A 14,888-nucleotide genomic window follows, 5' to 3' on the forward strand; every position below is an offset into this window, starting at 1 on the left:
GTTGCCTCTGTCCAGAAATGGAGAGATAAATATCCTTTACTTTCCCATGTAGTCAAGTTAAAAACAAAAACACCGTCGCATTAAAGCTTGCCTTGGTAAAAACCGTAGATTCCCTGCTCACTAACACCACAAAACCTTTGATCCAAAGCATGCAACCGAATGCTGAATGCTCAGAAGCTACATGGGCAGCTGAATTAAGATTTCCGGTGGTTTGGAGCTGGATTTAATGTCAAAGTAATTTGTGCCGGAAGGAGTACCATGTAGCGTCATTTCAGTTTCCTTCACTAGCAGGGGTGGAATAGTGAAATCCTGAGCACCAATTTTGAGAACCTGCTAGAGTATCACAGTGGTTTCTGATGACAGCACTTTTTAAGTGAGAAAAAAGCATCCAATGTTTGCAATATGTTTATAAAACTTTTTTTAATATCATAATTTTTATTATTTTTTTGTAAACGTTTTAAACATAACATGCAATTTATATATAATATAGAAAGCATTTGGCTACAACAGCCTGAGACTTCCCTCTTCCTTGACTCATTGGTTCCCCACTTATTATCTAATACTGCATTTTGGAATTGTAATTATTACCGTGTTTTTCTGTGTATAAGACTAGGTTTCCCCCCCAAAAAAATAATGTCAAAAATTTGGGGCGTCTTATACACGTATACGTCTCGCCGCCATTTTCTTAAATCGGAGTCCTCAAAAATAGGGGGTGTCCTATTCATGGGGGTGTCTTATAGGCAGAAAAATATGGTACTATTAAATCTTAATCGTAAATCAACCCTTTTTAAATTACCGTATTTTTCTGTCTATAAGATGCCCCCTATTTTTAGGAACCCTGATTTATGAAAGGGGGGGGAGATGGCCCGCGTGTATAAGATGCCCCTCAGTTTTGGACATTATTTTTTAGGGGGAGACCCTAGTCTTATAGACAAAAAAATACAGTGGTACCTCTGGATGCGAACGGGATCCGTTCCAGAGCCCCCTTTGCATCGTGAGCAGAACGCAACCTGCATCTGCAAGTGTGCGGGTTGCGATTTGCCACATTAGCGCATGCGTGTGACGTCATTCTGAACATATGTGTGAGCGGCGAAACCCAGAAGTAACCTGTTCTGTTACTTCTGGGCTGCCGCGGAACGCAGCCTGCAAAGATTTAACCCGAAGCGTCTTTAACCTGAGGTATGACTGTACTAAGAAATCCTAATCGTAAACCAACCATTTTTAAATTATACTTTGAAATAATGGATAAAGTCCACCTTGTAAAACTTCTTGCAACCCTACTAGCGAAGTTAGTTTTTTACAATGGTCTTTCAAGTATTCTGTAAGTTTATTCCAATCTTTCAGGAAAGTCTGGTCTTGCTGGTTCCGGGTTTTCCCTGCAAGTTTTGCCAGCTCACCATAGTCCAATAATTTCGTCAGCCCCTCTTCTTTCATGGGCATCTCATGTGCTTCCATCTCTGGGCTAATAATATTCTTGCTGCAGTTTTTGCAGATAAAAACAGTCTTTTATATTGCTTATGTATTTTATTACCCACAATTCCTAGTAAGAAGGCTTCTGGGTTTTGTTTTGTTTTTAAAAACAAATGTATGTTTCAACATTTTTTTTTAAACCACATATGGTTAAAAAGTAGCTACCTTTTCTTTACGTTTCCGACGATTCATTGTTTTATACATTTTTAGCTAATTTCACTGGTGTTTATATGTTGATAAGACTTCTTTAAAACATCGTTTCAGGTGCTTTTCAATGCTGTGCTTGTCTTTCCTAGCAATGTTTTTCTCCCTCCCTGCAAATGTTTGTGAGTAGTAATGGACTGCCTCCAAGCCCAATTCCCAGCCCCACAAGGAGATTTTCAAAGTAAGTCACTGTATCTGTGGAAGTGTTTCTTAATAATCAGTTAATTTATACTGTACATGAACTATGCCTGTGAATGGAATATATCAGGGTGCATAAAAACCATTGATTTTTTAAATATATATATATTTTTAAAATTGGGATTCTTTTTTTATTTAATCAGATTTTTAAAATATAATGCTTTTGGAGGAAAAATCTTTCTAAAGATAGTTTTCTATTTAAGTGACATTCGAGTCCAAAGGCTATTCATCTGGAAATCAGGATTTGTTTAAAGTTTTCCTTTTTGGAAAATAATAAATTTTCAGAGTAGTTTTTACAGTTTTATCAAAAATTACTGATTTGGTCCTACTCTTAGAAATACATTGATTGACAGATAATTATGAAATTTGTTTCATAAACAAATTATGACAATTTATTTTAAGTTTTCATTTTTGGAAAATAATAAATTCCCAGTTTTTACAGTTTTATCCAAAATGACTGATTTGGTTCTACTATTAAAAATACATTGATTGACAGATAATTATGAAATTATTGTGAGGTTTAATAAGTTAACTGTTTCTATAATAATAATAATCTTTATTATGTTATGTGGTCCAACGACCCATAAAATGGATTCAAAATAAAATAGATTCATACAGACAACCCCCCAGAGAAGGGAGACCGAAGCGTTATTTGTTTAGTCATGGGTATGTTGATCTTTGATTTGTATGACTACTGAAAGAAACTTTGCCATGGCCACTGTGATATCATTGGACTTGTCGTCCTGAAGATATTTGATATAGTAGGCTTCAGATTGACCCGGCCGATTTGCCAATAGTGGTTTAATCTATAGTTCCCTAGCTTGATTATATTGTCCGCAATGCAATAAAATATGCCTCATGCAGTTGACGTCCTGAGAGGGCACACAGATCCTATTTTGATAAGGGATACCTCTCAGTCTGGAGGCAGTGAGAGATTTTACTTTCTTGGGCTCCATGATCACTGCAGATGGTGACAGCAGCCACGAAATTAAAAGACGCCTGCTTCTTGGGAGAAAAGCAATGACAAACCTAGACAGCATCTTAAAAAGTAGAGACATCACCTTGCCAGCAAAGGTCCGTATAGTAAAAGCTATGGTTTTCCAAGTAGCAATGTATGGAAGTGAGAGCTGAACCATAAAGAAGGCTGATCACCAAAGAATGGATGCTTTTGAATTATGGTGCTGGAGGAGAGTGTTGAGAGTCCCATGGACTGCAAGAAGATCAAACCTATCCATTCTGAAGGAAATCAGCCCTGAGTGCTCACTGGAAGGACAGATCCTGAAGCTGAGGCTCCAAGACTTTGGCCCCCTCATGAGAAGAGAAGACTCCCTGGAAAGCCCCTGATGTTGGGAAAGATGGAGGGCACAAGGAGAAGGGGACGACAGAGGACAAGATGGTTGGATAGTGTTCTCGAAGCTACCAGCATGAGTTTGACCAAACTGCGGGAGGCAGTGGAAGACAGAAGTGCCTGGCGTGCTCTGGTCCAGGGGGTCACGAAGAGTCAGACACGACTAAACAACAACAACAACAACACCTCTCAGTCTGGCGCTTAACACTTCTGATGGGAATACATTTAATCTGGCTTGGGTGAAAAGACGCCAGTATGTTGGTACAGACAAATTTCTAAGACATGCAGGTGTCTGAAACTCGAACCCATAGTGAATTCCTACTTCTAATGGGCCACAGATAACATGAGATTGAGATCGGAGATCACTATGTGATATGTCCCAGAGGCTTTGCCTCAGAGATTCAAAGGCAGTATCATAGCCCAGATGGTACAGGAGAGAAGGTGGCATACCAAGCCAAGTGGCTTTTCTAACCATCATTTTCATCTATGAGCTGGCAAACTCCTCGTTGTTTAGGTATGGAAGGTATGGAAGCCCTTCCCTAGGCCAAAGACACAGATCTTGAGCTAGTATCTCAGGCCAGCCCACCATGCTTTAGTTGATAGAGGACATTCACCTGTTTTGAAAAATAGTATTGCATTTGGAACACAATTTGGACCGGAGAAACTTTGCCTGGAAGCCATTGAACCTGGAGAATGAGCCATTGAACCAGGCGTTTGAGGCGTAGAGGAGTTGAGAGACAGATTTTGCATTAAATACCTTAATGGCTGATGGAACATAATGGCCTCCCCTTGTATAAAATAATTGAAGTATAGCCAGTTTGCTTACCTCCGCCTTTTGATAGGCGGTCTGCCAATGATGTTTCCAGGACTTGGAATAATGGAACAGAAGCCCTAGGTACCGGAAGAATTTGGTCTGCTCTAGTTTGTGACCGTCCAGTATCCATTTACTCAGGGAGAATCTCTTCTCAAACACCAGGACTTTAGATTTTTCATAACTGATGGATAACCCATTACCAGAGCAGTAGTCTCAGACTTTCCTTAGTTGATAGTTCAGGCCAGGTCTGGTTCGGGAGAGGTTGGCCGCGTCATCCGCATACAACAAGAGAGGGGTCTTTCTCGTCCCTATTTTTGGAACGTGGCCAACGGGGTCCATAAGCTTGCCTCTAAGTCATTCAGAAACGAACTGAACAAAGTAGGGGCCAAAATACATCCCTGTCTCACTCCCCTGGCCATCTCAATACAGTCTGAGAGCTGGCCCTGCAACCCACACCTAACCTGCAAATTGCTTCCACAGTGCAGGGCTTTAGTAAGATATAGGAGACGTTTATCCTTTAGTGCTAGATGTAACTTGGCCCATAGTTGGAATCTGGGGATGGAGTCAAAAGGCAGATTTCAGGTCCATAATGGCCACAAAGTGTTTTCCCTGTCGAGGTCTGGTGTACTTCTCGGCTAGGAGGGACAGCATTAGACAGTGGTCTGATGTTGAGTGGTTCTTGCAGAAAGCTGCCTGAGCTTCAGATAGTATGTTATAGTCATTTAGAAAAGTTGTCAGTTTTGGCAGATGCAAGTAATGGACTACATGGAAATGGCGGAAATGACTGGCAGAATCCGAGACCAGGGAGAAGAGTTGGTGGAAGAAGATTGGAGGAAATTTTAAATTTATCTACAGAAACATTGTAAAATTTTTGAATGTTAATGACATTGAAATGAACTGAAGGGGTTCTAGCAACAAGGTAAAAAATAAGATTGGATTGATAATAAATAAATTAATTGGATATGAATTTGCTGAACTAATTTTCAAAAGGGATACAAAAAAGGGAGATGTGAGGAAGTCAGGAAAATAAGTGAATCAAAGATGAGGAATTAAAAAGAGGGATTTTTGTGTGTTTTTTAATGTGCTTTTTCTTTTCTTTTTTCTTTTTTTTCTAAGTTAAATTTCTGTATTTTTTGTATTTTATAACTTTATATTTTTGTGTATGTGTTTTTTCCTTTTTCTGTTTGTTGTTATTCTTAAAACTTAATAAAATATCATTAAAAAAAATAGAATGGCTGGGGCAGCCAAGTCAGATGGGCGGGATACAAAGAATAAATTATTATGGTTTTTTATTTCCTTTTCATTGATCTGTATATCCTACTGACTCTTCGCAGCTAAATTCAAAATCAGTAAACATTTCAAAAAAGTAAAAAATATATATAGAAAAGTTGTCAGTTTATTACAGAGAAAGCAGCTGTCTTGCTGCCAAAGAATTTCAGAAAGAGACTTGAAAGAGAAGTGGCTGAATTGCAACTTATTACTAAACTGAAAACTATGGAGAGACCTCATCTGAATAGAGATATTGGATTCCTGTCTCATTGCATATGCTAAAGCTATTTTTGCTCATCTGCATACCATCCCTTGCTTTTTCCTGTAGGACTAATTGCAGTCATTCACAGTCGCCAACAGGTTGACCATACCCACTGAGTCCTACTACCCTTTGGAGAAAACCCCCGCCCCACCCTCCCTCTATATATCAGGGTCTGGGGACTTTTCCTCCCTCTATATATAAGGGTCTGGGGACTTCTCCTCCCACTATATATCAGGGTCTGGGGACTTCCGCTTCAATATATCTGAAGAAGTCATCCCCTCAATGTGGACAAGCAGAGGAAGGTTTCCATTTTGGGAACTGTAAAATCACCCATCTCCTACTACCCTTCTGAGAAATACCCCACCCTCCCCTCCCTCCCTCCCTCCCTCTATATATAAGTGTCAGGGGACTTCTGCTTCCGTGTATCAGAAGAAGGGGGCCTGCCCATGAAAGCTTTGACCCAGAACAAACTGAGTTGGTCTCTTAAGGCACTGCTGAACCATTTATTTATTTTGACTGCGTCCCACCAATGCAGCTACCCACCTGAATCTAGATGTATGCTGGTGGACAGTGTCTGGTGTCGTGTTTGTTATTATTATTTATTATTTCTTGTATTTCTACACCGCCCCATATCTCTCGGGGCGCTTCACATTAAAAACCACATGCATAAAACCAACACGAAAACCAGATTATCAGTTGTACAATTTAAACATGTTGTGTGTTGCCTTACTTGTCTACTCAAATTCAGCCGCAGCACGTGGCTAATTATTATTAATAGTAGAATGTCACCGAAATTTACAATTTCCAAATAATGTACTGTACCTTTCAATTTTCTTACACTGTTCTTGAGGTTATTGACAGGTGTGTCAAATAAATAATTATCAGTTCTATACATCAGTTTTATCAGCATCAGCCAGCTACACTGGTTAGTGAGCTCTGATCTACAAGTATTATATTTACATGTATGGATATCCTAAAAAAATTTACTTGGTACGTATTCCTTATTGCTTATTTGTTATTTAATATGCAGGGGATGCGGGTGGCGCTGTGGGTAAAACCTCAGCGCCTAGGACTTGCCGATCGGCAGGTCGGGGGTTTGAATCCCCACAGCGGGGTGCGCTCCCGTCGTTCGGTCCCAGCACCTGCCAACCTAACAGTTCGAAAGCACCCCCGGGTGCAAGTAGATAAATAGGACCGCTTATTAGCGGGAGTTCCGTGTGCTGCGCTGGCTCGCCAGATGCAGCTTGTCACGCTGGCCACTGACCCGGAAGTGTCTGCGGACAGCGCTGGCCCCCGGCCTCTTAAGTGAGATGGGCGCACAACCCTAGAGTCGGACACGACTGGCCCATACGGGCAGGGGTACCTTTACCTTTTATGCAGGTTGCTTCAGCACTGTTTAAAATGTCAACTCATTACGTTGACTACTCTTTGGTGATGGACCAATATATCTATATATCAAATCTGGCAGCACAACGCAATTTGAAACTATAAAGTCACAGGCTGATTACTTAAAGCCTATTTTTTAAATAAATTTCTTTCTTGTGGAAATTTCTCAGTTATCATTTAAACACGTGTGTTGCATTCCTCTTAAACACGTGTGTTGCATTCCTCATCTATACAGATATAAATTGGCATTTCGGATGTTACATAACTTGTCATTATATGTGTTTTATTTTCTGCAGATGATAGCATTTATTTTCAACTTTATATTGATGTTATTAGTGTTGCCCAGAAAATACTGCACCGTGTAGATCTGCTTATTAAAGAGCAGACTCATTTAACAGAGGTTCATTTGATAACCCGCTTGGGCACAGAGTCCATCTTCAGTGAAATTCCTCCGGGGGTTAAAAATATTATGGTGTTTTCTTTTCGGGATGAAATCTTGTGAAAGGCTACTCTTTGTAAGGATTGGGGGGGGGGAGGGTTTCCTATACAGCATTATAATCAGGGTGGATTTGATTTAAATCAAACCAATTTAACTCACGATTTAAATTCCTTGATTTGAACCACTAGTCAGGAAGGCTTGATTTAAATCTTTTTTTCTTTCTTTTTTTACAGAAAGGTTCAACCTTGCAGGCAACCTCTAAATATGGACAAGCAGAGGAAGGTTTCCTTTTGGGAATAATAAAATCCCTTTTTTTACAGAAAGGGTTAACCTTGCTGGCATCCTCTTCATATTGACAAACAGAGGAAGGTTTCCTTTTTGGAATCATAAATCTTCAGAGGGGTTTTTACAGTTATATAAAAAATGACTGATTTAGTTACACCATTAGAAACATGAAATTATGGTGAGGTTTAATAAGTTAACTCTTTAACAACCTTTCTGCTGTACTTGATTGGAAGGAAAAAAATAATCATTTCCTTCATAACAATTTAAACCATTTATTTCACTAAAGGAACAACATTATAGCACATGTATCCATGTTTGTTAACTGATGTGGTTAATTAATTTTTTTTAAACACACCTTAGACCATCGAGGGCAAAGTTGGGCCACGCCTGATCTAGAAAAGTGGTGGCTCAACTTGGCCCTCCAGCTGCCTTGGGATTACAATTCCCATCATCCCTGACCACTGGTCCTGTGAGCTAGGGATGATGGGAGTTGTAGTTCCCAAAACAGCTGGAGGGCCAAATTTGGCCATGCCGGCCTTAGACTGAGTTTTAGCACTTTAAAAAAATCCTTGTTTCCTTGATGAATAGCCTTTGGGCTATAATGTAACCGAAATAGAAAACTAACTTCAGAAAGATTTTTCCTTCAAAAGCATTTTATTTTAAAAATCTAATTTAAATAATTAAAAATCATTGATTTTTATCCACCCTGATTATAATATTGAAAACACAATATAGTAGCTTTAAAGTCATTCACCTTGTCACCTCGGAAATTTCCCCGTTCCTGGAAAGACCATAATCCGGCTTTGATTTTAGCAGGAGGAGCCAGAGTCCAATCAACTGCATCCGGCCCAGCGCTCTTGGTCCCATCAAAAGGAAAGGTAAGTGCAGAGGTGGAGGAAGGGGGGGCAGTGGAGGCAGGGCGCCCCGGGTGTCACCACTGACGGGGTGGTGACAAATTGCTGGGCGGCCCTTGTTGTGGTGCCTGTGGCCCGCCCGAGCTGCACATCTCTCCTGCTCTAGATCAGGCATGGCCCAACTTGGCCCTCCAGCTATTTTGGGACTGCAAATCCCATCATCCCTAGCTCACAGGACCAGTGGTCAGTCCCAAGACAGCTGGAGGGCCAAGTTGGCCTAGGCCTGCTCTTTTCTCTGCCAAGCTTGTGACTTCCCTCCATCCCTTCACCTGTTTTTTTTCTTTTCAGATCTTTGTATCGCCTTTTAAATTAGCATTTTCTGACCTTAATATCCTTGTAGCCAACTCTTATCTCTTTGGCCAGATTTTTTGCAGTACATTTTTAGAATAATTGTTCATATACCAAATAAATTTACTCCAGTCTCTTCGAAATTTTTGGTTGTCTTGGTTCCGGATTCTACCAGTCAGCGTGGCCAATTCTGCATAGTCCAGGCATGGCCAAACTCAGCCCTCCAGCTGTTTTGGGGACTACAACTCCCATTGTCCCTAGCTAACAGGCCCAGTGGTCAGGTATTATGGGAATTGTAGTTCCAAAACATCTGGAGGGCAGTTTGCCTATGCCTGGACTACAATTCCCACCATCCCTAGCTCTCAGGACTTGTGGTCAGGGATGGTGGGAGTTGCAGTCCCCAAGCAGCTGGAGGGTTGAGTTTGGCCCCCTCTGGCTTAGTCCACCATCTTCATTCTGCCACTCCTCAATCGTTGGTAACTCTGGCAGTTTCCACCTCTTGGCTAATAAACCATCTGAAACAAATCTGCTTGATTTCAATAGGTGAAATGGAAACCGAAAGCCAGCCCAAGAGACTTTTCCAAGGAACCACCAACATGCTTTCTCCTGATGCGACGCACCTTTCTGACCTCAGCTCATGGTAAAATTAATCTTAATAATACATATACTACTCATCAATGCCCAGAAATGGTTTGCTGTATCTTTTGATGCTCTAGCATTCCAAAATAGTTCCTACCCAGGGTGGATAAAAACCAATTTTTTTTAAAAAAAAAGTTTTTTTTTAATTTGATTTTTTAAAAAATTTAAATCAGATTTTTAAAATTTAATTTGGAATTTTAAAATAAAATGCTTTGGGGGATGGGAATCTTTCTAAATATAGTTTTCTGTTGAAGTGACATATGTCCATGGATCAGGGTGGCTAAAAATCAAGGATTTTTTTTAAATAAAAAAATCATATTCTTGAAAAAAATTAATCAGATTTTTTTTTCTTCAATTAGATTTTTTTGTTTTAAATCAGATTTTTAAAATAAAATGCTCTTGGAGGAAAAATCTTTCTAAAGATTTTTTATTTAAGTGGCTTTCTAGTCCACGCATAGGCAAACTCTGGCCTTCAGGATGTTTTGGGCTTACAACTCCCATCATCCCTGACCACTAGTCCTGTTAGCTAGGGATGATGGGAATTGTAGTCCCAAAACAACTGGAGGGCTGAGTTTGCCTATGCCTGTTCTAGTCCAAAGGCTATTCATCAGGAAATACGGATGTGGTTAAAGTTTTTCATGTGTGCTAAAAAAATCACTCATTTTTTATATAACTGTAAAAACTATTCTGAAAATTTATAATTTCAGAAAGGAAACCTTCCTCTGGTTGTCAGTATTAAGAGGATGGCAGCAAGGTTGAACCTTTCTATTAAAAAAAATGACTTGAATCAAGCCTTACTGATGAGTGATTGAAATAAAGTCTGATTGATGAGGGATTTATATCTATTTGATTTGTATCAAATCCACCCTGCCACAAACACTCCCCCAGCCCGTAAACTGTAAAAGCTTCTCTGTAAATTGATTATTCCAAAAAGGAAACCTCCCTCCAATAGTCCATATCAAGAGAATGGCAGCATGACTTAACCTTTCTGTAAATAAAAAGGATTTTAAATCAAGCCTTACTGACGAGTGATTTGAATTGTGATTTCAACCGACTTGATAGCAATAAATGATAGTACCCAATCCACCTGGGTGGGTACTGACCTGAAGAAGTGTGCAGATACATACCGTATTTTTTGCTCAATAAGACACTTTTTTCCTCCTAAAAAGTAAGGGGAAATGTCTGTGCGCCTTATGGAGCGAATACGTGGTCCCTGGAGCTGAATTGCCCAGGGTCAAAAAGCAGATCATGCTCCTTTTTTTGAAAGAGGGAAGGGGGTGTTGAAAGGAAGCAGCTGATTGGTAAGCGATCGGGGAAAGAGATAAGGGACACGATAAAGGAGGCTGCCTGGGAGGGGGGATCCTCAGGATTTTTACATTGGGTCACCTCAAATTCACCATCAGATCACGTAACATGTCCATGGCTAGTCTGCACCAAAAAAATCACGCATCCACTTTTTTGTGGAGCCGCAATGGTGCAAAAACCTGATTACAAAGCATGGATCCACATGGATCCTCAGGATTATTGCATTGGGTCACCCCAAATTCACCGTCAGATCACCTAACATGTCCATGGCTACAGCCTGCACCAAAAAAATCACGCACCCACTGTTTTGTGGGGCCGCAATGGTGGAACAACGTGGTTACAAAGCACAGATCCACATGAATCCTCAGGATTTTTGCAATGGGCTACTCCAAACTCGCCGTCAAATCACGTCTGTGACCATTGCATGAACCACGAAACTCATACATCTACTGTTTCGTTCAGATTTCCCCCCCCCCTTGTTTTCCTACTCTAAAAACTATAAGTGTCTTATGGTCAGGTGCGTCTTATGGAGTGAAAAATACGGTAACTTGGCCCTCCAGCTGTTTTGGGACTACAACACCCATAATCCCCAGATCACAGGACCAGTGGTCAGGGATGATGGGAATTGTCCCAAACCAGCTGGAGGGCCAAGTTTGGTCACCGCTGCATGGCCCAACTTGGCCCTCCAGCTGTTTTGGGACTACAACCCACATCATCCCCACTTCACAGGAGTACTGGTGAGGGATGATGGGAATTGTAGTCCCAAACATAGGAGTTTGCCTATACCTGCTCTAAGATGCTACTGGACCATTTTTTATTTTATGTGCCCTGACTGAAGCTTGCGGTTTCCCCTCGTGTCCGCAGCCTGCCCTCAGATGCCCTCGACGGTTGCTCCAGCGGCGCCAGCCCCTCCACTGACTCACTGGCCAAAGGCGCCGCCTCTAGCGCCGCAGCGGAATCGCCTGCCGCGCGATCCGAACCTGCTTCCCCATTCATCTTGATGGAAGACCTTTCCCCCAAGTGACTCGCCCTGCCGCCTGCCTGGATGTCCGCCTGTGCCATCCTTTTGCTATACCCGCCTACGGAGAAACCGGCGGCATAAAATCCCCAAGGGCATCCGGATTAGGAGTGCCGAGTGCGAAACACCCACGTCAACCCTCCTCGGCAACGTCTCCTGGCGATTTTAATCCTCCTTTTAATGGACGCGTCAGGCCCTGGCGCTGCCTGGCTTGCCGGTTTCCCTTTTAATTCTTTTGCCAACATCTGCTCGGTTTTCCTTTTAACTACAAATTATTTTGCGAACGTATCCTTGGATTGGGACTTTCCTTTCAAAGAAATGACACCCACATTTCCTCCGAATTCCTGGAAAAGCATCCAATTTATATTCACATTAAAAATGTCGGTGGGAAACCAGTCGCCGTCGCGATCCCTTGTTCCGAAGGTAAGAATGGAGCTGAAATAAATGAGTTTATTCTAGGTCAGGCCTAGTCAAACTCGGCCTTCCAGCTGTTTGGGGACTACAGTTACCATCATCGCTGACCACTGGTCCTATTACCTAGTATTGTATTCCCCAAACAGCTGGGGGGCCAAGTTGGTGGCCCAACTTGGCCCCATCTGCTATTTTGGGACCACAATTCCCATCACCCTGACCACTGGTCCTGTTAGCTAGGGATGATGGGTGTTGTAGGCCAAAACATCTGGAGGGCCAGAGTTTGCCTGTTTCTTGAGATGAATGCTGGTGGAAACTGAAAAGTACACTTAAGTATGGGAAATGTCATTCGGTTTGGGGTGCAAGAAACCTCAACCTCAGCCCTCTAGATGTTTTGAGACTACAAATCCCATCTTCCCTGACCACTGGTCCTGCTAGCTAGGGATCATGGGAGTTGTAGGCCAAAAACATCTGGACGGCCGAGGTTGAGGAAGTCTGATTTATTCCTCACAAGATCCAATTGGGCTTAATTTCCAAAAAAGGAAAAAAAAGATGCAACCCATTTGTAATCTACTGTGTCACGCTATTTATTATTTATAATTCTGTAAAATAATAACAAAAGTCTGGTGGTTTATTAGAGTATTTTTTTATGATTGAAGCCCTTTCCCCATGTCCTGTGAGCACTGGCTGGTCTGTATTGATAGGCAACTTTGTCCGCCGGATTTGTGCGATTCCGGTTCCAAATGTTTCTTGTCTTCCGGATTTCCTTCCTTCCTTCCAAGAAATAGTGCGGAATTTGAAGCGTGATTGTGCTTGTCTGGCTCGGAAAAAGGGCGAAAAAAAGGACATTTGGCTTTCCCCTTCCTGGAATTTTCCTTTGGAAAGCGTTGGTTTGGAATCGGAGTTGGGCCTCTTGTTACCTGTATTCCGGTATTTGCCTGGGAGAGAGAGAGTTTCCTCGCCTCCAATAAATGTGCATATTGTAAAATGTCACCCAGGGGTATCTTTATTTTTTTAAATGACTATTTTATCCACATGCACACAAAAACTTTGACCCAGAACAAACTTAGTTGGTCTTTAAGGGGCTACTGGACCGATTTTATATATATATATTTCAATTTTATCCGCGTGCGAATTGTATGTGTGTAGATAAACTGTGCTGTTTTGGCTGGCCTCCCAGCTGCTGCTAAATAATAAAGAAATCTGATTTAAATCCAACAAATTTGATCTTTTATTATCATCATCATTATTTTTTAAAAATAACAATTTTATTTTATAATAATTATAATTATAAAATTAGTAATATATTATTAATTTAATATTAATGTTATTAATATAATTTATAATAATAATTTTATTTTAGAATTATTAAGCTTTCCCTGACATCTCCAGGGGGAAAGACACACGTGAAGCCCATGAGAACAGCTGCCAGTCAGTGTTGACAACACCAAGCTAAACGAAGGGCTGACTCATATCAAGAGGGTTTCCTATAGTCCCAGCAATACAAGACCTATTACACAGGATGTTATCTACAGCTTAGAAAATTTATATTATATAACAACAATTTTATAATTATTTTATTTTTAATAATTTTAAAATACAAGTTGTCAATCCGTGCACTTACTGGCTGCTGTTTGACCTGGTACTGGAACTTCAGAACCGTAGCAGTGAAGTTTTCAAACCTCAATTCAGGAAAGGCTCGATACCTTTGGATAGATCAGGCACAGGCAAACTCCAGCCCTCCAGATGTTTGGGACCACAATTCCCATCATCCCTAGCTAACAGTACCAGTGGTCAGGGATGAGGGGAATTGTAGTCCCAAACATCTGGAGGGCTGGAGTTTGCCTATGCCTGGGATAGATCATTTTTGCTTAGCCTCGGTTCCTTGTTCTTTAAAATGGGAACACTTGAGGCTGATGTGGGCAATCTCAGGTAAGCTCAGAGCATTTGAAAGCTCTGCATGACCACATGACAGGGTGGATAAAAATCAGTGATTTTTTTAAAAACAACAACCCCAAAATCAGATTTTTTTGGATTTAAATCAGATTTTTAAAATAAAATGCTTCCGGAGAGAAAATCTTTCTAAAGATGGTTTCCAATTTAAGTGACATTCTAGTCTAAGGGCAGCTGTGTCCAGCATTGCCAAAGGCTTCACAATAATGTCCATGGATCAGAGTGGATAAAAATCAATATTTTTTTTTAAAAAAAGATTATTAATTTTTAGAGCTACTTTTTACAATTTTACCCCAAAGTTGCTGAGCTTTTTTTAAGGATGTTTTTAGCATGTTTCCCCACACTTTGTAACTCCCCACTGGCACCCACGCTTGAGAATACAGTAGCGAAAGAATCAAGGAATAGGTTTCCATTGGCAAACCCTCTTCTCAATTGGTAGACCAAGTTACAAGATGTAGTTGTCATGGGAAACGGAAGGAGCTATCCCCTACTACAGGCATGGCCCAACTTGGCCCTCCAGCTGTTACAGTTCTCTTCAACCCTGATCACTGGTCCTGTTAACTAGGAATGATGGGCGTCGTAGTCCCAAAAGAGCTGGAGGGCCACGCCTGCGCCTGCTATGCATGACCCGCCCTGAAGTGCAGATACAGCAGTACCTCAGCTTACCTAACCCTCTGGTTGCGTA

At 41.1% G+C, this 14,888-nt stretch overlaps 1 protein-coding gene across 9 annotated transcripts in view; it reads left to right on the top strand.

The window, feature by feature from the left end:
- LOC309361801 (P2R1A-PPP2R2A-interacting phosphatase regulator 1-like) overlaps positions 1-14,888 on the top strand; it is a gene marked incomplete at its 3' end in the record, with an annotated part of 82,702 nt that overhangs the window by 15,234 nt on the left and 52,580 nt on the right. For 2 of the 9 annotated variants that reach the window (XR_014164635.1, XR_014164636.1), the window contains exons 7-10: positions 1,767-1,855; positions 8,489-8,553; positions 9,421-9,517; positions 11,686-12,262. Coding sequence is in view for 6 of the 9 variants with exons in the window: in XM_081897023.1 (XP_081753149.1) it covers positions 1,767-1,855; positions 8,489-8,553; positions 9,421-9,517; positions 11,686-11,845 (411 nt within the window). Of the gene's footprint in view, positions 1-1,766; positions 1,856-8,488; positions 8,554-9,420; positions 9,522-10,223; positions 10,304-11,685; positions 13,244-14,888 lie in introns of those variants that run through there. The other 7 variants (XM_081897027.1, XM_081897026.1, XR_014164637.1 and 4 more) reach the window with 6 other exon arrangements.

This window comes from Podarcis melisellensis, assembly GCF_964234715.1.
Source record: "Podarcis melisellensis genome assembly, chromosome: Z".
NCBI classification, from domain to species: Eukaryota; Metazoa; Chordata; class Lepidosauria; order Squamata; family Lacertidae; genus Podarcis; species Podarcis melisellensis.